Raw genomic sequence first — 22,063 nt, 5'->3', positions numbered from 1 at the left:
TAAATTCCCGACTCAGATGAAGTTCCAAAAGCCAACCTTTTATACTGGTTAAGTTCAAAAAGGCTGCGAGGAACAGGAAAGTCCGAGAAACTGCATCCAGCAGAAACTGCAGGTAACCATCACGCAAGTTGGCTGTGGGGAAAATATTGCCTCCCAACAGATTCACCAACAATTCTTGTCTACCACAGACTGGAATACGAATCCACACGTTGCACATTGATCGTCTTTTCAAAATTGCTCTAAAGGCACTTGTCTCCTTCAGGCTTCTGAATTACCACTAAGAGAGGATGGCCCACTGATCCGACAAAACAGGAGAAACAATACTCTGACGCTGCCAAATATGCAACTCAGAATAACGCCGAAGACCTGAAAATCACTGCGGGAAGACGAGCCACACCACAGTTCTGTTGTACTGGCCCTATCAATGGCGGCAACACGCTGCGACTCAGGCGGAGTTGCCTGAGGCATCCTGCAGGCCACTGTGGGCTTTTGACCATTCACGTGTTACTGCATCACCTGCCAATTATCAGATAGGACGTCCTGAAACTCGTCTGTGCGCTCATTCAATTCTGTAATTTGGGTAATGTTGGCTAAGGATGGGTCTGACAAGGTCAACACCCTAGTCTAAACCTCGGGATCACGAGCTAACCGGACAATTGCGTCCCGAATTAACGAGTCTGCATAAGAGATAGCTCATGGTACTCAAAACGACACTTCCGTGACAGGCTTTGCAAATCGGTGAACCAGGCTAAGACTGCCTTGGACACTTGTGTTGCTGGTTAAAATGCAGCCGCGCCGCTACCACCTGGATCAGATGGCCAAAATATAAAACTCATCAAAGACCTCAGTGGAGGGCTTCAAATTTTGAATAACTTCATATAAACCAGCGCTGGTGGGTAACAACAACAAGGTAGCCTTATCAACCGGATCGACGATGCGCTTTACCTGTTGCAAGAACTAGCGCAGGTAATTTTCCCACTTGTCTGTCGACTCATCGAAACTGGCAAACGGTACCGGAGGAACACGATAAACAAATACCCCGCGGATGGGTGACGTCGTGAAGGAAGTCCGCATTCTGAGTTACCCCCACTTCCAACTGCTTCTGTTGTTGCTGCTGCTCTTTCTCTAGGCGCAACTGTTCCAGCCTGCATTACAGAAATGCCAGGTCCAATGGTTGGTAAACGTGAATATTATGGAAATGGGGAGACAAAAAGAAGGAAAAATAGGGGCGTCACGCGCGTGAGAACGTCCTCCGTCGCCACTTCATTGTGTGCAGAAGGCGCGACGACGCCGCTACTCGACACTGTTGACACGGAAGCTTCACAGGCCGGCGGTCTCGGTAACAACCAGGGAACAGAACCCCGAGAGTGGAACGAACTCGTCGTGCGAATTGAACTATGGGGACTGGAGCGACAATAATACTCAGCATACGGCTGGAGCGGAAAGCTAACGAAACCTCTCGGCACGAAGCTCTAGACTAAGTACCTAGCGGTTTAACTACGAAGGAGCACTGGCTTGCTCGCTCGCAAGTAAACACTTCCGTCAGCGGGCCTGCCAATATGGTGCAATGCATGCGCCCTCCATGCCAGGTGTCTGAACTCCGCTGTTCTACCCACCGCAGTCCATCTGACTCCATCGGGACGTCCGCTGGTGGCGGTACTAAACAAGAAGGAAATAGTTTCTAGTCACAAGCACACGATCACATATTTCTGTAGTATTGGCTGTCCGTCTTCCAGTGTTTACAATGAAGGAATCAGGAGAATTATACCGGGAGGAGCGACATTCCATACAATGACACCGACGAAGAATTCATTCACATTCGACTGAAAATTGCTGGACGTAAATGACTGAACACTTGTAAAGTACCACACTGACTTCCTGTTTGTGTAAGATCCTGTTTACCCGTAGATGAAGTGGATTTTTAGTTGTACGTGAACTGCGCCCTGGCGCATGTTCTCTGCTGGCTCGCTAAACCCGACGCCGCCGCCCATTCACTGTGCTGGCAGCCGATCGGCTGAACTACATGTCTGGCGTGGTGTTTCAGACTCGAGCATGTACGCCCACTACGTCTTCAAGGCCTTCGATGTCAACAGCAACGGTGCCATCAGTTTTAGGGTGAGTCCAGCATGACTGCACATGATAATACAAACCATTTCAACTTTGTAGTCAGAGACAAGTAGACAGAGAGAAGCTTGGCTGGCTGTAGAAAACTCACGAACACTGCCGCGGAAAAATGCATTAGATACCAACGCTGTCTTTGTGTACTTATTTTAACATAATAATACCCTGGTGTACAAAACTTAAGGAAAAAAAGTAACTTTCGCATGTTGCGTCACTGCAAACTAACACAGCTCGATCAATCCTGGGCCATAAAAGTATACGGAATGTGGTAGGCAATAATTAGTCTGAAGTCGTCGCGATTTACGGTGGTGCCTTGGACATTCCAGAAAGCGAAACATGGTTCTTAATTCTTGATCACCGTGGATAGCGATGTATACCCCTCAAGCTGCCACAAGGGTGGTAAGGATTTCTCGTCGTAGGGCGTTCCATTCCTGCCCCAGCGCGATTGACAACTAAAGACGCCCTTTGGTAAATGTGAGCGTTCTGCAATAGACCTCCCCAACGCGTCCCACACGTCCTCTATGGGATTTAAGAGAGCGGAACGAGCGCGCTAGTCCATTTCTCGCCTATTCTCTCGTTCCAAGACCACCCCCACCTTCGCAGTTCGATGCGACGTCTGAACGCTCATGAAATATTATACCTGCTCACACCAAAAAACCTGGATCACCAAAACGACCATGTTCGACATACATCCTTGGTGCATTCAGTGTTCCCATCTGTCGCCATATGAGATATGTTGGGCAGACGTATTTCAGCACATCCACATCCACTAACTGCGATCCAGCAGTTGACAAATACTCTGTTCTAGAAATGGTACAACCGGCCTCTAGACTTACTAACCACTCTTGTGGACAACGTGGGAGAATGTTTCCGAGCATGTAATGCCGTCCGCGATGATCTCACAGTCCATGAAGAACCATTTCCCACCTTTTATGATGTCCACGGGAGCATCAGAAATCGCAGTAACTCCAGTTTAATTAATTTCTGTTGGTTTCATTGCGTATTTCTTTCAGATACTTTCTGTACTATACTGCAGCAGTCCTTCGTATGTATGTTGCATGTTTCATCGAGCTATGTTAGTTTGCGGTTTGTGAAAGTTACTTTTGTCCTTAACTTTTGCACACTGTTTTCTTTTAGGCATTCTTATATAGGCGCATGTTTACTTACATATTCTTTTCACTCGTTGGTTGCAGTTATCTCGCTGACAGCTTTGCTGGCTTTCGCTTCGGTTTACTTGAAAACTCTTGACAGATGCAGCGCAGAAGCTTGACTTTTGAAGAACATAATCAATTAATTCCAAAGAATAATTACATGTGCTCTGGGAATATTAGAGCTACGGCTTAGTTGCTCTGTTTAGTTTATATTGTCTGCGGTCGGGAATTCGCACGCACTCCTAATATGAAATGATGTTTGGGGACCATCCAAACTAATCTAAATCATACTCTTTTATAAATAAATGTAATAATATATAATTAATACTTACAGTACTACTCAGATATAGAGAATATATGTGTGACTACCTTCAACTCGTTTGCTTTGGTCGTGGAAGGTGTATTCAAGGACTTCGACCAGTGCAGCAGGTGGGTCAAATTCGATAGGCAGTCCCTGCAGTACCCGCAATTTTCTGAAAACGTCGTCCTTACGTGTGAAAACCTGAGGAACTTAACTAGTCCCTTCAGCATTTGGTTTGGCGATTGATACGGGGGAAAGTAAAGTTCTGACTTCAAACGCCAGACAAGCTAAAATTAACAATTATGCTACTAAGCTTCTTCTGCACATCAGACGTTAGACATTTGCCTGTTGCGATACGAATCTTTTCTTTGGTCTCGCTTGACATCTTCTCTCTTTAGATTTGTACATTATGATTTTGAGACGTAATCTTTGGGCACTCAGCTACTCTTCGATCATTCCATTTTCTCCAGTTTTTATGGCTTGTGTTTCCCAATTTATATATATTCCTTTCACTTTCATGTCATCACCTGTAATTCTGTCTGATCTACTACATCCTTTTGTAGCTCTGAGAAAATTAATTTTTGCTGCTTGAATTCTGCTTACTTGTAGTTTATATGTCACCCTTGACTAACTTTGATTCAGTAGAATAAGAAGTACGTCTTACACAACTTCAACAACTTCAGTTGTGGCTACCTGCTATTTTTTTTTTCAAGCCATCTGTTTTCTAGCCCCACACACATTTGAGAATTTTGGTAGTTCTTCCTCTGTATCTTTATTATATTCACACATAATACGACATCTTACATGTTCAAAACATTTTAACTTGTTTCAATAGTTCATAATCAACAACAGTTTTTAATATTTTTTTAGATATTTTCCCTTAAAAGCCATTTTTTATTTTCCCGTAGATACAACTTCTTCTTCATTTTCCGTGGTACAAATAAATTCCCGTTGGTAGGGCGCCATCTTTTCTACCCAAAGGCGCGGCATTGCCTGCACTTAAGAGAGAGAATAGAATATTGTCTCCACGTATTGATAATCCAGATAAATGTTAAAAACTAACTTCTTTGTTTGTCAAAAGAGCCTGCATCAATTTATCATTCATGCCGATAGTATCTTACTTGCCACAGTAATGAATAACCTCATTTTTTCGTTATTCTCCGCAGATGTTCTGTATTAACTGAAACGCCTGCTAAACCCGCTGGGCAAAACAGGTAATAGGATTGTGGAAAGAGCCAAGGGTTGAGGTCAGTTTTTGCTTCTAACTGTCATTTATTGTAATTTAACAACCTTTACCACCAAAACGTCACATAGCCGAATCTTTACCGAATGCAAATCTTTCACGGCTGAAGGCCTCCAACAAGAAATCTTTACAAGATAAAAATCCAATTAAGATAGCAATAAAATAATTTAAAGAAGCAACATACGCGAGGTGCATTACCAATCGCTGAAGGCGACAATTAAGTTTCAAAATTTTAAAACATATTACCATAATCTTTAAAGGCAGAAGGCCGCGGTGTCCAAGCTTGAAAGTCAAATTTAAAAATTAATTTTTCAAACTCTTAAGGAAACAAACCAATAAACATAAGCCTAAAATTTAAAATAGCTGACAGCAGATAATTAAACACCAGTGGCACGCAGAAGCCTCCAGGGAGGTCGGTCTGGCTTCGTTCACTAAGGCGGGACAGGTGGTGAGTCCAACTACACTTGATCCGTCGGAATCCAACCAGGGGACAGCCACGGACCGACCGACAAAACGACTTGCTTCCCATCAATCAGTACATGAGAACTCAAACCGGCGATGTTACAAACGTGATAATCCACAATGGAGTATGTATTAGCTGTCAAAATTACACACCATGTTGAACAGCGACAACAGGTGAGGAAAGGACGCTGCCTGAAATTACGTCAGTGCCCAGGGCAGGTAACCAGAACACTAACGGCCACAAGACAGAAAATTCCACTGGTGCACTCAAATCGTAGTCGACCAAAATAATTAATTGCACCACATGGCGGGTAAATCTCAGCAGTAGAAGAACTCTGTGTTGCTCACCGCAAAACCTCCCCAACATCAAACCACCAAAGCGAACCCCCACCAAATGAACAGATGTGGCTTGGGTAGTTGAAACCACTACTCAACTTTGACGTCCTGGGTGGGTGAACCACGAAGCTCGTAGCTATCGGACAGCTCCACAAACGCTCTGACACTGCGCAGGGGCTGCCAGTGGCCCAAACCGACTGCACCGCTCGGAGATAACTTCCCTCGTCCGCAACAACCGACCGACTCACTCCAAACCCCCTTGCCGGAAACTATAGGCACCAAACCAAAGATGGTACACCTCGCGATTATCAATACACATCACTGCTGTTACACTTAGAAGGAAGAAGAACCACAACGTAACCGCGACAAGGGCGGGAAACCAAACACAGATAGACAGCGAAGGTCACGAAAACGTATACTTGGGAGAGAGCACGACTCATTAACATTACCAAAGCTTTTATAAAACCTGAAAATGCCGAACCGATTTCTATGCTAAATTCGTTTTTCAGTTACTTGTATTTGTTTCAACGCAAATACTGCGTCTGCCGTAGATCATACCTTTTTACAAACCATCTGTCCTTCACATCAGAAAAACTCGTATTTGCTCTTCAAATTACCGTTCAAAATCTTAGTATACAATTTGTATGCAGTGACCAGCAGGCTGATTATTATATAATTTTCAAAGTTATTCTTATCTCCCTTTTTGGACAATGAGATTACTCAAAGCTATTGGGATTGTCTCCAAGTATGAAGACCATGAATTCCGCTAGAGAAACCCACCAAAAGGTTAAGATTTCGATAAATAATAGATTTGAGTTAAACAGCATTCAGAGAACCACGGTTCATGTCGATCAACAAAGATGTCTCAATGAACCTGAAAACGAAATTGTACAACATGAGTGTCATACTGGTAACAACATACAGTCATTAAACGTGAGCTCTGACATACGCAATTAGCCACAGCGTTCAGAAAGGACAATGGAGAAGAGGACATCGGGCGTCATCCTCAAGGTCAAGGTGAAGAACGAGACCACTAGTAGACAAACACAGGTAACTCACTTCGTAGAGAAATTTGCAAGGCTGATGGGCCAATAGACTTGCCCTGTAGCGAGGCAAGACCCCTACTAATGCAGTAGTAGGATGGTTCACTGAAGTCCTTGGGGGTTAAAAAGAAATACTGGAGGACACCGGAAGAGACGATTCGATGACCCTAACAAGACAGCTGAAACGAGGTGGTACCTGGTGCCACAGAACTGACTGAAGAGGAAGAATATGGAAGACACTTTCAACAGTGAACGCATAATGGCTGAAGAAGATGAAGATCCTTCAGTCATTTCTCTTTTTGTTTTCTATCTCTATTACACGGACCCATAGAAAGAGAGTTTTAAGAAAGAGGGATACATTTCATTCCAAATGCACGTTTAGAGCAGCACCATCAGCAATGGATAACTTTCAGGCGGTATAAGATGCCCACTGGTTTACATGTTAACTGAAAGAAATGCATTAAAGTTTTTCCTTGCATTACCAGAAAATCTCATTCTAAAGTAGAGTGTTTCGTAACTATATACAACCGAGCGCTGATGATTACTTGTTGCGACTAATATGTTTCTGTCAGTGGTTTGCTGTATAAACACTGTATCCTTCTTCCATCATTATAGCCCAGCGAAAGACTTCATTTAACCGATTTTGTTTTCTTTACACATTCTCTAACGTTCCTTCAGTTGTTCACTTTTTTGTTTTCTCTTTTATGCTGTCCATTTTGTTTCCTATCTTTTTGGACCAATTTTATCTTGAGACTTTCCCGACACACCACTGTATATTGTCTCTATCTTGTTTATTTCGTCATTATTTTGCTTATTATACCAATTTTTATAATTATTGAGCCATTTTGGTTTACCTTTCAATTTTTCAGAATGCTTCATAATTTTTCTTATCAGTCTACCACAGCTCATTCTGTGCATATTTCTGTAGAGCTTTAGCCTTCTTTTCCTAACATCATCTATAATTTTTGCTACATGATTGTGTATTTTTGTTTTATTTTTTAATATGATAGTGTACATCTGTATAACACAGAAGTACACAATCAGCATTTCTCCTGTTAAAATATATGTGAAAAAAATGCTAAATCGTGATCACAGATTTTCTTTATTGATTACCAGGTTCGGTTCACTGACTGACAATTCTCAGATCAGCCTAAAATATTGTTCAATGTGTAACACTCATTACACGTCCTCCTATTCTTAGCACTAAGTCACCCTAAAATGAAAAATCGTAGTTGGATGTATGAATTTGCAACGTTAATCACCATTCAAATATTGTTACAGTGCTCATATTGCCACACATGTGTGCAATAGATCGAGAGCAACGATAGTCGCATTGCTCATGAGTGGATGTTCACAAGACAGCACTTCCAATATTCATAATAGGAACAAAGAAATGTCTGTGTGACAACTGTGAGCCAACACACATGTGTGGCAACATTGAGACTATAACAATATGTGATTAGTAATTAACGTAGCCAGTTTACATAACCAACTATGATTTATCATTTTAAGGCGACTTAGCATTAAGAATACGACGATATGTAATGATTGTCACACACTGAACATCATTTTAGATTGATCTAAAGATGCCTCGTCGGTGACCCGAAACCAATAGTCAGTAAAGAAAATTGAGAGCTTGACGTAGACTTTTTTATCAACAGATCGCGTGTCTCCACATTGACAATGTCAAAGAATAACATTTCTTCTGCTGTTGTATTTCGTGATATCTTCATCACAACCTCTCTTTCACTTCGCCTGATTTGTGCATTTCCTGTTATTGATCCTCAAATTGTTGTCAGTAATGCCCATACGGATTGTGGCTGAATTACAATCCTGTGATAACAAATTTTTGCATTCCTACAGAATCATTTTTTAAACATCTTTTGTTATGTGAAATGCGAAGTCTATCATTCGTATTCTTTCTCTGGTAGCTTCTTTTCTCCTCCATTAGGTTGTATAATATCTCTTAGATGTTTAATTTGTTTATTCTTCTGATACTTCCACATTTAGCGCTTAATGTAACGAATTATGAATTATCTGCAAGGACAATACGTTTTGAGAGTATTCCTTTTCCTGCAAGCTTCTATTTCACTTCTGATGTTAGTGTCTGATAATTTCTTGTGCCATTCTCTCTTCGTTTCTTTTCTACCACACGGACAATGAAATTGGAGATAGTTCATCACCTTGTCAAACTCCTCTATTATTGCAAAACAGTGTGGCATTGCTCCCATGAATTTTGCGTTACATTAAGAATTTGGTGGTGTTTCTTTTAAGAGATCCTATCTTTCTCTTCTATTTCGCATCTCCCTGTGTTTTGAATAAAATACCCATGTCTGTGCAGTCATATGGCCTTTTCAAATCCTTCGATATATAGCAACATTTTTAGCTCATTTCGTTGTTTCTTATAATGTTAGTGACAAATTGTTGATTCTGTACAGACTCTATCTCTCCTAATCCCTGCGTGTTGTACTCCTAATTCTACATCGAGTACTTCGTCGTGAGAAGTGCTGCAGGAAATATTTAGTGTGCTGCAGGTAATAAGTATACACCCCTGTAGTTGTTGACATCTGTTTCTCAACCTTCTTTGTCTTTTAATTGGGTTAATGTTGATTTGGTGCTTCTCTTCTTCCTAGTTTTTTTTCCATCAGCTTAGCTAGTTCCAGTTGCGTTTCTGACTCACTGTACCCAAAAATTTCGGTTGTTATATCAGCTTCAATTGGTGCTTTAAAATTTTGCATAGAATTTACAGTTTGTATCATTTCTTGTTCATTTTGGGGCATGATTGATTCTTATATTACTCGTAATTTGGGTTTTCTAGATTCTAATATTTTTTCAGTTTATCAAAATACTTTGCTGGATTTTTGCAATTGTCTCTGTGGTTAATAACAAGGTTACTTTCTTCGTTCATAAATCGTAGACCCTATGACTAAAGATTCCCTGTTTTTTCTTAAATATTTGATAAAAGTTTCAAGTATTGTTTTACTTGAACGTCTTATCAACCAAGTGTAATTGTTCTTTCTCGCACCTTCCCTGAGAATTTCTGAAAATTTTGTCGTTTTGTATAAATTTTAATTTTTCTTTGCAATAAAGGCGAACTATCTGCTGAATATAATTTTGTGTACTCTGTTTCCATACATTGTAACAAACAAATCAAATATTTCGTCTTGGTGTGGTGCATAGAGTCAGTATTCTATGTTCAGTTTCGTCCTCCTCAAAGTAGTATCGTTGTTAGCAGCAAGCGTTTTCGAGTCTAATCTTTAGTCGTTTCTAAAACGCCTTCCCCGCTGTGCCGCATGAATAATGGAAGTGCCCCAACTGCCGGAATCACGCGGAACGCCAGGCTGCAGCGCAAACTTCGTCCCAGTAGTACGATCGCAGAAACTTCGGAAAATCCCATTCCTCAGCTGGAACACTGTAATGAAGATTAAACCTCAAATAAGACACGAAACTTTTGCCGGGGTTTTGTCCGTAACGCTTGAGCAGAGGAACAGCGTTTATCATCTGTGCCGAGAGTTGTGTCATCCGTCTATTGTAACACTGAAGCTGTGAGCATGTAACTTTGTTGCCATTTTATTACAACTTCATCATATATATGTTTTTGTAGCAATAGTATTTAACAGACGATTTAAGAAGTGCTTAGAAATATGAACACATTTTGCTTAAAAACAATACTGAGCACAGTCTAACCAAGTTAAGGAACTCTATTGACATGATTTGTTATGCATCTGTTGAAGGAAATCTTAATTCTTTACAGCAAAATACTCGCATACCAGCACCATTTGCGTCGTGGGCTTAGAAGAATAAACAATGTCGGAGCTGACTGGACGATTACAGCATAGTAAAAAATGGTAACCAATGCCAGTTTGTGTAAGATATAGTCGAGACGGGCATTTTGCGATGTTGCAATTAATGTCTGTTGTAATTTTTCATTATATAAGGGGAGATGTCGCTACAGCCTTAACGTTGTACGTTGCTTTGATGGCTGCGCTGCTATGTTAGATGTCCGAAGACATTATCAGACTACCGTTTACGAGTGCTTCTTGTTCTAATATCTGTAGTGTGCATTCAGATTTGTTTTAAATAGAAAATGTGAGCTTTACTGGAAAGAACACAGCGTAAAGAACGCATTTTCAGGCGTTTTTTCTCTTAAATGCATACTTGATGCAGTAATACGACGCATTTAGCTTCGCCAATGTACCTTTCTTTTTGTTACACGTTTCAAATAGCCAATAAGACAAATATGTCACGTGAAATTGCTGCTGTCATAATCCCGCATATTATTTAGTTTTTCTCTTCCCGAAAACGCTGAGAACAGTTTCTGCTCTTTCCTTCTCACAGCTTTCACACAGAGAGTTTTTCGAGCTGTATGGCAGAAATAAAACCAGTGCAGTAAAAGTAATCAGAGCAAACAAAATTCTAGTATATGACGGACAATATCGTTTGAATAAGTCCACTTATGAATGAACTGTGTGATTTCTTCATGCTTTAGATTAGTACACCTGCAAAGGACCCAAGCTGACATTTTTGATCAGGCGTCCTCCGCCAGAAGCTACTATTGGGGCAACTGACATGAAGGGCGTCCGCTTCAGGTCTGTGATCTAGTGACTGCTCCCCATCTTATACATCCATGGGAAAAGGCTTAGTATTTGTGTGTCTTTTTAAGTGAATGGCCGCGTCGGCAATATCATCAACTTAAAAGACCTAAATACGTCTTTTTCCTCGCTTCTGGTGATTAGTATAACTTGAATGTTTATATTTAGATAAATTTTTCTTGTGAACACTCTTCGCACTAGTTTGAAGAGAAACGCAAGGTTTTTTCGTAACTTGAAAACTCGTAACTTCAAATTCCCGTGTTTGTAAAAACATAATCACGGCGAAAGCCTTTACCAGAGATATTGTAACTTCAAATACTACGTAAGATTCGTAGAATATTCAATGCGTTCTAAGCATTTATTTCTTCATACGTACTGTATATTAGTAAACTTCCGGTCTGTATGGACTTGAAATTACTTTTATAGATGAAATAAATATTGTAACTCCAAATTTTTACACTAAGTTTTCTCGGCCATGGACATTTATTTGCGTCAGTAGAATTCCATCAACACAGTAACGGACCACGCCTAATATTAAACTACGTGAATAGGACTATATTGCTTCTCGAAACCCTCTATACACAGTCTGGACACATTCCATTACAAAATTCATATAATTTCAACATAATAATATGCAGCGAGAATTTTGACGATGCTGTCATGTACATGTAGGTAAAACTAAGGGGAGTTGTCATTACGTCCAAAACGCGAAGCCGACGCCCACCATCTTAGTTGCCCCAAACCAGGTGTTTAACATATTTAAAAAAAGGAATTTGCCATTTTCTGCAATTTTGGTGACCCTCTGAATGGCAGTTCTTAGATAAGATTTCTGAGTTAGAAGACATTTAAACTACAATGGCAAAGAGGCACTGACAGACTAACAAAACAGGAACTCAGTTCTGCATGGAGGTTCACGTCCATGCACTTCTGTTTCTTCGACATCTCAAGAATCATTCAGTTTGTTGGCATCCACAAGTCAGCATGCCTTGGTTACTTATTACCTCATTTCTCACATTTATGGGCTAACAAAGAAAATGTTGGTAAGCATTTTTGCAGACGTGAACATTGAAGAAGTTGTGCATATATTTTGAAGTTAGAAAATGTAGCGAGTAAGAATTACAGTACCAGTAAGCAAACAAGCATCGTTTTCGGAGTTCTAGATTCATCAGCCCTCAACGTAAATATAATAAAGAAGGATTTAAATAGATTATGAAAGCATACTTTCCACGTCAGATATCACATATTACTTTTATTCATTATTTGAAATATATAAGACAAGGAAGTTTTATTTACGAAGGCAAATTCATCGTATTACTGAATCATTTACACACTAAAAGCCGGACGGGTGGCCGTGCGGTTCTAGGCGCTAAAGTCTGGAACCAAGCGACCGCTACGGTCGCAGGTTCGAATCCTGCCTCGGGCATGGATGTGTGTGATGTCCTTATGTTACTTAGGTTTAAGTACTTCTAAGTGCTAGGGGACTGATTACCTTAGAAGCTAAGTCCCATAGTGCTAAGAGCCATTTGAACCATTTGAACACACTAAAAACCAGGAAAATGTTTGAACATGTCTTCTTGACACTACATTATTAGCGTATGCTCTGGACTATTTAAAACGCGTAGCGCCTGCACACTCCAGAAATTACGAAGAAAAAGTAATAATAAACGATCTCCATGTAAACAAAATTCTGATAATGTTTAGGTCCACCTAACATGGCGGCGCCAGCTTCAAAATAACGTACAGCATGTGTCGGTAGCGCCATCTCCCCTTATTTTTACCTCTATGGTCGTGGACTTCCCTTGGACGCTGACTGTTGGCTGTTTCCCTGTAGTTACCTACACTGCGTCCGTAGGCTATCACTGGACCACGTAGCCACAAACTCGTGCACTCGACATGAAGCAGACAGAAGTCACACACTTCAATGAACAGCAATAAATGACACTGTGAGGTAACGGGTGAGCTGTGGCGCCCTGGAAATACTCTGTGTTTGGATTGGGGCGAGCACACAGGACGCTCTTCAATGCCGCGCCTTGTTAGCAACCACGTGATGCCGCACAATAGCTGGACCACGTGGTTGCTAGCTGACCTCGTGGCTGTGAATTCCTCGGTGACGCTGTGTCGATGAAAGAGACTTCCATGCCGAGAGTGCCAAAGATGGCGGACTTTGTGAAACCTTAATGGCAGACATTTCACAGTTCGTATAGAAATTAATAGTAGCCAGATGTATCATGATACCTCAAAAAGAAACATATACATTGCCATCATTTGCACGACGATTCTGATGGTGTAATCAGATTTTCAATACCTGCATTAGTTTAAGGTTTAGTATCTGACGATAAATTATACAAGTAATACGCAGCAAATAATTTCCAAAATCTAAATGGTTCATCCGATTTTGTCGACCGACGTTTCTTTAGAAGGCTATTAATGTAAACCTAGATTGGCATAAATTACAGGTATGTGACTTGAATAGTATATGAGTTATTGGAGGTCAAAGTGGCCGATTACTATCGCTCACATCAGGCCATAAGTTCTCCACAGTTATACGAAAAAACGGTAGCAGCATGCTTATAAAAATATTTAGTCGTCTATGTCTTTGTTTAATCCGATATATACTAATCATGAAGAAAAAGGTTAAATATTTACTGTGTTTTAGAAAGCACAGAGATATTAGGCTGCTGGTCTACCTTTTGTTGCTATTCCTTTGATGTATGTTAATTTAATTTGTTTATGTATTTAATAATGTGTGTTAGAGCGTGTTTATGGTCCAGCCATAGGAATATTTATTTAATTTCCACTTATTTAAACGTTAAACGTAAATCCAGAATTTCGAATGTGTTTCATTATGTCTGTGAGCGTGCGTTGGCTTGAAGACATGGCGCGAGCGCTCGAAGCAGTCACAGCGCTGGCGAGTGGGAAGACTGGATGGAAGTGGCAGTTCTGAACAGTGCGGCGCGAGGGACGCAGCGTCGCGGGAAAGACTTGGAGAGCGGAGCGGTTTGCGTGTGGTCGTGGGAGATAGAAATGTTTCGTAGTGCCGACTTGGGCACTTGTGAGATTTCCGTGGCTTCTGCAGTAAAGACGTAGTATGCGTTTAGAAGTGAATATCTCGCGAGCTATGTTGTTGTTCATAACTAATTACGTGAAGTAGGAATCTATTGTTTCCCTGTTATTCAACTTATATTTTAGTTAATTGCTGACCATCGACGCCAATAAGTGTTTTACGGTAATAAACGGCATTCTAAAAGTTACTTCTGCTATCGTACTCTTCATTTAAGGTAGTTAAGATAGTACCTGAGCATTTTATTTCATTGCAATCTTTCAATTATAAATGTCTATTCATTCAAAATTTGCAATTGCCGAGAGACAGGAACCTTCGACCATTCGATTGTATATTTATATTGTATATTGTAGACTCTGCAGTATTTGGGATGTAATGCTGCCACTGCGTATCCCAGCCCCTAGACAACGAAACCAGCCAAAACTTTTAATATTTCTCTAAGTCTGAGGGTACGGAATTGAGGGCCACACCACAATACCTCATTATTTAATTTCAAAGCCCACAACACTTAACTGTTTACTTTCAAATACCAAACTGGTACTTACCTGACGTCGCTCAGGCTGGAGAAGACGTCGGTATTTCCACTTAATATCAGGGTCATTTTTAAAGTGAGAACTGATTTGTAATGGAGAAAGAGAAACTTCATTTATGAACGTAAATTGTATCACAAACTACAACATGCACATGTTTTCACTTCTTAATATAGTCATTATAAACATTTAAACATCTGTCAAGTCGTGGCACCAGCTTTTGAATCAGCATCAAAGAACGCTGTCACCAGACCGTTAAACCAGTTAGTAACAGTTTCTTTCAACATGGCAGCGTTTTCCAAGCACTCTCCTCCAAGAAATTCCTTCAGTTTTCCAAGAAATTCCTTCAGTTTTGGAAACAAACGGAAGTCTGATGGTGCCAAGTCGGGGCTGTATGGTGGATGATGCAGTAATCCCCAATGGAACTTGTCCAGTTGCGTCTTTGTTGTTGCCGCAACGTGGGCGAAGCAGAACGACGCCGCTAGAGAGCAGTCCCCTTCGGCGATTTTGAATAGCGGGCCTAAGCTTTGATAGTGTTCAACTGTACCTTTCAGTACTTATTGTCATTCCCCTTGGCAAAAGGTCTAACAGAAGAATGCCCTTCCTGTCCGAAAAACCAGTGACCACGATTTTCCATGCTGAAGGTTCTTGTTTGAATTTTCGTGGTTTCGTGGGTGATTTTGAATGATGTCACTCACTGGATTGAAGTTTATTCCCTGGAATGTAGTGCGCAGTCCATGTTTCATCACGGATCACAATTTGACTCCCGAACTCGTCACCGTTCTTGTGATAGCGCTCCAAAGCATTTTCGGCACCTATCTCGCAGATATTTTTTTGTAGTGAAGTTTTTCAGTACAATGTGAAAAAAACTACTGATGTTGAAACTTGCGGAAATTTTTTGATGCAGCTCCATCAACAACGAAGCGCCTGTTTTGGCGAATTGCTTCATCAACTTTTGTGTCAAGTTTTCATTCATGACAGGTACGCCGTCCAGATCATTCTTCATCGTGAACATTTGTCCTTTCTTCATTAGACAGCCTGCACCATTTACGCACATTTCCATCATTCTTTGCACTTACAACATAAACTTCAACCAGCTGCCGGTGAATCTGAGTAGGACGAAATTATTTTGCATTTAAGAATCGTCGGGATTACTGATTGACATGGCGACGAACGAAGTAGTATAACCATACAACCAACACAAGTGTACTACAAGTTTCAAGAGTATTTAATAAGTGTCCTATTGTGTTATAAAGCGCTATATGATTCGAATATTTGTTAAAGACGTTCTATAGTAAAGAATCTGCCTCATACGCACAACTGTTCGATACAAAATGACGCAGTCACCCTTATGTTGGTAAGACCTGTTTAGCTGTATACTTGGTCAGCTATTTCCATTAACTTGTGCCTTCAGCTACATGGATATATACTAGAGAAGTGTTTATTTACTTCCTATTTACATCAAAGCAAAAAAAAAAGGTTTCTTTTACTTTCTATTTCAGCAATTTGTCGGTACTTAGCCTCATTCTTCCTCTGCTTGGCATAATCTTTTTGTTTAAGACTTCTTCAAACCATCTCATTCCTCTGCTTGTTCTGAATTAAACAGAGAGGCACAAATCACTAACAGTATCTTGGTTCTTTAAATGTATGTGCTCGTCCTGAGAGCCAGTCCTGTAACTATTATAATAACTGATCGAAGTGCTGTACGGTGAACATAAAATACTAATAATCGAAGTGTAAAAAGCAATAGGCGCAGTAATCTTGTATAGCGACAGCTTGATTCTGAAAAAGTATCAGCTAAACACACGACAGCTTTTCGAAGAGCTGTTCACATGATATGAACTAACGAAACTTAACGAAAATTAGCAGGAACACGTAACTACTTAATTTAGCTAAAACACACAACTAATTTATCATACAGTTTCAACTAAAGTTTAAAATATCCCAAAGTCGCCGTCAATAATACTCCTTACTCTATATCTACACCTACGCTCTCGAGAGTACAGTGAAGTGCGTGGTAGAGGGTACTCCGTATTGTATAATGTATTAAGGTGGTATCCCTTTCCATTCGCGTACGGAGCGCAGGAAGAATGAGTGGTTAAACACATCGGCGCGCCCTGCAGAAGGTCTGAACTTGGCTTCGCGATCTTTTCGGGTGCAGTAGGTGAAAGGTGTCGGTCTAGTCTGTTGCTAGATTCCTCACTTACACTGATAAGTCAAACTACTGTATTACGACCGCTGCCCACTGCGACAATGGATGCCGCCGGGTCGCGTAGCAGGCACGTGACGCGGTAACAAAGTTATGTAAGCGAACAGACACTGACGGGGGATCACCTTAGAGAGGATATTGGCTGCAAATGGGGAAATCCATTGAAATAAGAGACTTTAGTGAAGGGCAGATTGTTACTACGCAGAGCGTGAACGAGTTTCCACAAAACGGCAGAGATGGTCGAATGTTCACGTGCTACTGTCGTGAGCATCTAAGAAAAGAGGCAGAAGGACTGTGGAACCACCACTAGGCACTAAATGGTTGGACGTCGACTCTTCACAGAACGGGGAGGGGGGGGGGGGGTTCGGATGCTTGTCTGGTATATAAAGTGGGACAGATGGTGATGTGTGGCATCTCTCTGAAAGAGCAAAATGCTAGTGCACGCACAAGTGTTTCAGAGCACACCGTTCATCGTACATTGTTGTACATGGTGCTCCGCAGCAGACCACACATACGTGTTCGCATGTCGACCCAGTTACGATTGCAGTGGGCACAAGACCATCGGGATTCGACCGTCGGTTAATGAAAACGTGTTGATGAATCACATTTTTGCTACACTTTGTCGATGGTTGTCTCCACAAACGCCGTCATCGAGGTGAACGGCGGCTCGGAATGTCCAGGCTCGAAATGTGCAACGCGCTACTGACGCAGGGTGGTGGCAACAGGATTGACATTCTCCTGCGCTTGTATGAGACCTTTGGTAGTAACCGTAAACACGCTGACAGCTACGAACCACCTGTAATCCCTTCATACTTCATGTCTTCCCCGACGGCGATGTCGTCCTTCAACAGTGTAATTCTCCTTGTCTCGGAGCCAAAATCGTGCTACAGTGGTTTGAAGAGCATTCTAGTGAACTCACGTCGATGTCTCGGCGACCAGATTCGCCTGATGTAAATCCCGTAGAACTCATTTGGGACAAACAACCTATTAAGAAGGTGGTCATAAGGTTTTGGCTCGTCAGTGCACATATGGTTCAAATATGGTTCAGATGGCTCTGAGCACTGTGGGACTTCACTTCTGAGGTCATCACTCCCCTAGAACTTAGAACTACTTAAACCTAACTAACCTAAGGACATCACAGAACACCCAGTCATCACGAGGCAGAGAAAATCCCGACCCCGCTGGGAATCGAACCCGGGAACCCGGGCGTGGGAAGCGAGAACGCTACCGCACGACCACGAGCTGCGGACTCGGCCACGGGGGCCGGCGCATATATAGTTCCTTGTAATTTTGTATGTATCTGCAGCTATCAGCAACATTAACGGTAGTTCTTCTCGGTATGTGTTGTTGCACTTTGATAAAGAAGACATTGATCGTCTTCGGATTTGCAAGGTTACTCTCTCATCGTAGAACTTTCCCCTTCATCTACTGTGTCTCTCCAGTGTCTGGTCATCGTCATGGTCAATCCTATTGATACATCGCTAAGGAAATATTACATTTTGTTCATGTGTAGTATTCCTGATAGAATGAAAAATAGGCAAAATTTAGAAACTGATGACTTTACTCAAGGAAACACTAACCTACTTCGCAGGAATTTTCTTGCGTGGAGCGTATAGGAAGGTTCGGTAAACACGAAACTGAGAATTAGGCGACTGTCTGTTACAACAGTTGTCCAGTTACAGATAACTGATGCTAAAGTCGCTGTTCTATAATGGCTTGAGGATTTTCGTCCCACTGTTGTGAATAGCGCTGCTGATACGCGTGAGAATAGATTCGCTGGCGAACGTATGCAAGGCATTAATCTGCGATTGTCAATCACCCAGTAAAATTCTGATCAATGAGCTTTATCGCCGGCTTTTGAAGTAAACAATGCAGGCCACGCTCACATAATATTTGCCCTACTTATTTAGGTAGGACACCGGCATCTGTTTAATAGGCTTCATGTGCTTGTTTCGAGCTTCGTCCGTATTTTCGTCAAACTGCACTGTCTGTAATTTTTGCCACATTACTAAATACTCTTGCATCCGATATCACGAGTTCTTTTCTTTAAAAAGTGAGTATGGGGAAAAACATTGACAATGCTTTGAAGCCGCCCTGAGCGGCCGCGGGGTTAGGGGTGCCACGTCAGGCACAGCGCGGCCCCTCCCGCCGGAGGTTCGAGCCCTCCCTCGGGCATGTGGGTGTGTGCTGTACTTAGCGTGTTAGTTCACAGTAGTGTGTAAGTCTAGGGACCGATGATCTCAGCAGTTTGGTCCCTTAGGAATTCACACACATTACAACAACAATGGATTATTGTCTAGTACACTCCGTAGATTATGTTCCAAATTATTCGAAGGTGTTTTAGAATGTTACACGTCCCGTACACATACCAGAGTAACGTGAAAGTTCGTCGCCCTGATAATAACGGTCTACTAATTTTATTGTGACTCAAAATAATCGCCTTTAAAATTTCGCATATTTCGCATATTTCGAACAAATTCTGGTAGCATTATTTCCATTATGGTGTTGATATCTCAAAAGCATGGTTTTGGAAATATTCAACAGCTGTTACGAGTGATGTGAAATCGTTATGCACACGTTATTTGTTTGAAACAACAAAATTTAAACACGTCATAGGCAATTCTGTTCATAATGACAATGAGAAAGTTCGACGTGATGTTACAGCTGGCATCGACACGATGAAGACTGATGGATTAATATTCAGAATCGGCTGTTCGATGATCCCTTAAAACAGCGGTCGTGTCACATCCGGTGAAGTCAAAGAAAACAGAGCAACTGTTTTCGTAAATGCCTCCCGAAGTAAATACTTCCGTCGGTTTCGTTTAGTCTTGAAACACTCAAATAGTTGCTGCTGTTCATTTTGCAACTCATAAAAACAAAAAAAAATGGTTCAAATGGCTCTGAGCACTATGGGACTTAACTTCTGTGGTCATCAGTCCCCTAGAACTTAGAACTACTTAAACCTAACTAACCTAAGGACATCACACACATCCATGCCCGAGGCAGGATTCGAACCTGCGACCGTAGCGGTCACCGGTTCCAGACTGAAGCACCTAGAACCGCTCGGCCACACCTGCCGGCTCATAAAAACATACCCCTTCGTGTCTTGTACGATGTTCAGTAGGATTCAGCGCATGTTAGAGCTTCGATCGCATTGCGCGGGTAACGATAATGATAAAGATTTGGCTGGGAGCCCCACCTGCAGGGAGCACAGCCGCTTGGAGAAAGTCTTTTTAGTTGACGCCACTTCACCGACTTGTGTGACGATGGCGATGAAATTATGATAAACACTACACCCTCTTCTCGAGCAGAAAATATCTCTGACCCTGCCGGGAATCAAACCCTGGCCTCTCGCATGGCATTCCGCCGCACTGGCGACACAGTTACGGAGGCGGACGCATTGTGGGGAATCCATGGGAAACAGTTCTTTCTCACAGCTAAATCTTCACGCAAAATATAACGCGCTGCAGTCTTCGATATGCTCATGGTTGCCGCCATCTTGCGATAAGAACTTTCCAATCGAGTTGCGCGCACCAACGACATTTTTATAACTGCAAACGATTTTGTTAGACCTTCACGGAATTCGTCGCTGACGGAAGTAGGACCACGACAGAATTCTGTAAACCAATCGTAAACACAGTGTTTTGTGATGCTGCTCACGGAAAGTTGAGCGAAGCGATTTGAGGCAATGTTGAAGAATTAGAAAAAATCTTCCAAGAACCCCTTAAGGGAAATCTCAATTTTTTTTACAACATCTCTTCTTTAAACGCTTGCCGGCCGGTGTGGCCGAGCGGTTCTAGGCGCTTCAGTCTGGAACCGCGTGGCCGCTACGGTCGCAGGTTCGACTCCTGCCTCGGGCGTGGATGCGTGTGATGTCCTTAGGTTAGTTAGGTTTAAGTAGTTGTAAGTTCTATTGGACTGATGACCCCAGATGTTAAGTACCATAGTACTCAGAGCCATTTGAACCATTTTTTTAAAACGCTTATTGTAAAGAAACTAGTAGACGAACTTTTAAGCTTCATTAATTTAACAGTAATAAATGAGACATTTTAATGCGATAATGATGTCATATCTCAGTAACGGAATGTAATGATCGTTTGTAAAACCTCAAAAGGTCTTGCTGGGTATCTTTCTGTAATACGGGTTAATAGTTCTACCAGGATGGGATATCCGGATTTTCAAGGGAAAACAGGTAATGTGTTCCTGAATCCGACTTGAAAGGAGACCATGGGCGAAAGCACTTCTGCAGTTGTTTATGCATGGTGTTTCAGAAGTGATGGTCAGTATTCAGGGATGTGACAGGAATGATCATTCGAAATAAAAAAAGTCAATTTAACATAGGTCGAAGAACGCATCCCTTAAGACCTATGAGCAAGTCTTGATCTACGGTACTGTGAAACAAAACTCTTCCACTATAAGCTCTTTGCTTTCCATATTTTGGGAAGTGGTAAAATGGACCAAAAGAAGAAAAAATGCCCACTAAACATCTGATCTAAAACGCATACCTTAAGAGCTATGAGCACTTGTTTATCTTCGCTATTCTGAAACACTCCTAATGAAGAAGTGCCCATAACTTTTAAGGTATTCATTTTAGAGGACATGTTTACTCGATTTTTTTTTTGTTTTTTTTTTGTTTTGGTCCATGCTACCACTTCACAAAATACGAAAAACAAAGAGCTTGCAGTAGAAGAGATCTGTTTCACAGTATCGAAGATCACATGTTTTCTTGACATTTTGTTTCGAATGGTCAATTCTGTTATATCCCTGAATATTGAACATCCCTTTTGAAACACCCCGTATTTATGGTACGTGAAGCTCAGAACTAAAAATATCACTCCCCCAAGGCCGTTCACCGAGCGAGGTGGGGCAGTGGTTAGCACACTGGACTCGCATTCGGGAGAATGAGGATTCAGACCTGTGTCCGGCTATACTGATTCAGGTTCTCTGTGATTTCTATAAATCGCTTCATGCAAATTCCGGCATGGTTCCTTTGAAAGGACACGGCCGTCTTCCT

The 22,063-nt window shown here is 41.6% G+C and overlaps 1 protein-coding gene across 1 annotated transcript in view; it reads left to right on the top strand.

The window, feature by feature from the left end:
- LOC124624204 (calsenilin) overlaps window positions 1–22,063 on the top strand; it is a 201,374-nt gene that overhangs the window by 57,951 nt on the left and 121,360 nt on the right. The window contains exon 2 of the mRNA XM_047149092.1: window positions 2,045–2,115. Within this exon, the coding sequence (XP_047005048.1) occupies window positions 2,053–2,115 (63 nt within the window). The 5' untranslated portion in view covers window positions 2,045–2,052. The remainder of the gene's footprint in view (window positions 1–2,044; window positions 2,116–22,063) is intronic.

Source organism: Schistocerca americana, chromosome 1 (assembly GCF_021461395.2).
Source record: "Schistocerca americana isolate TAMUIC-IGC-003095 chromosome 1, iqSchAmer2.1, whole genome shotgun sequence".
NCBI classification, from domain to species: domain Eukaryota; kingdom Metazoa; phylum Arthropoda; class Insecta; order Orthoptera; family Acrididae; genus Schistocerca; species Schistocerca americana.
Note: the sequence above shows the minus strand (reverse complement) of the source record. Positions and strands in the feature narration are given on the sequence as shown.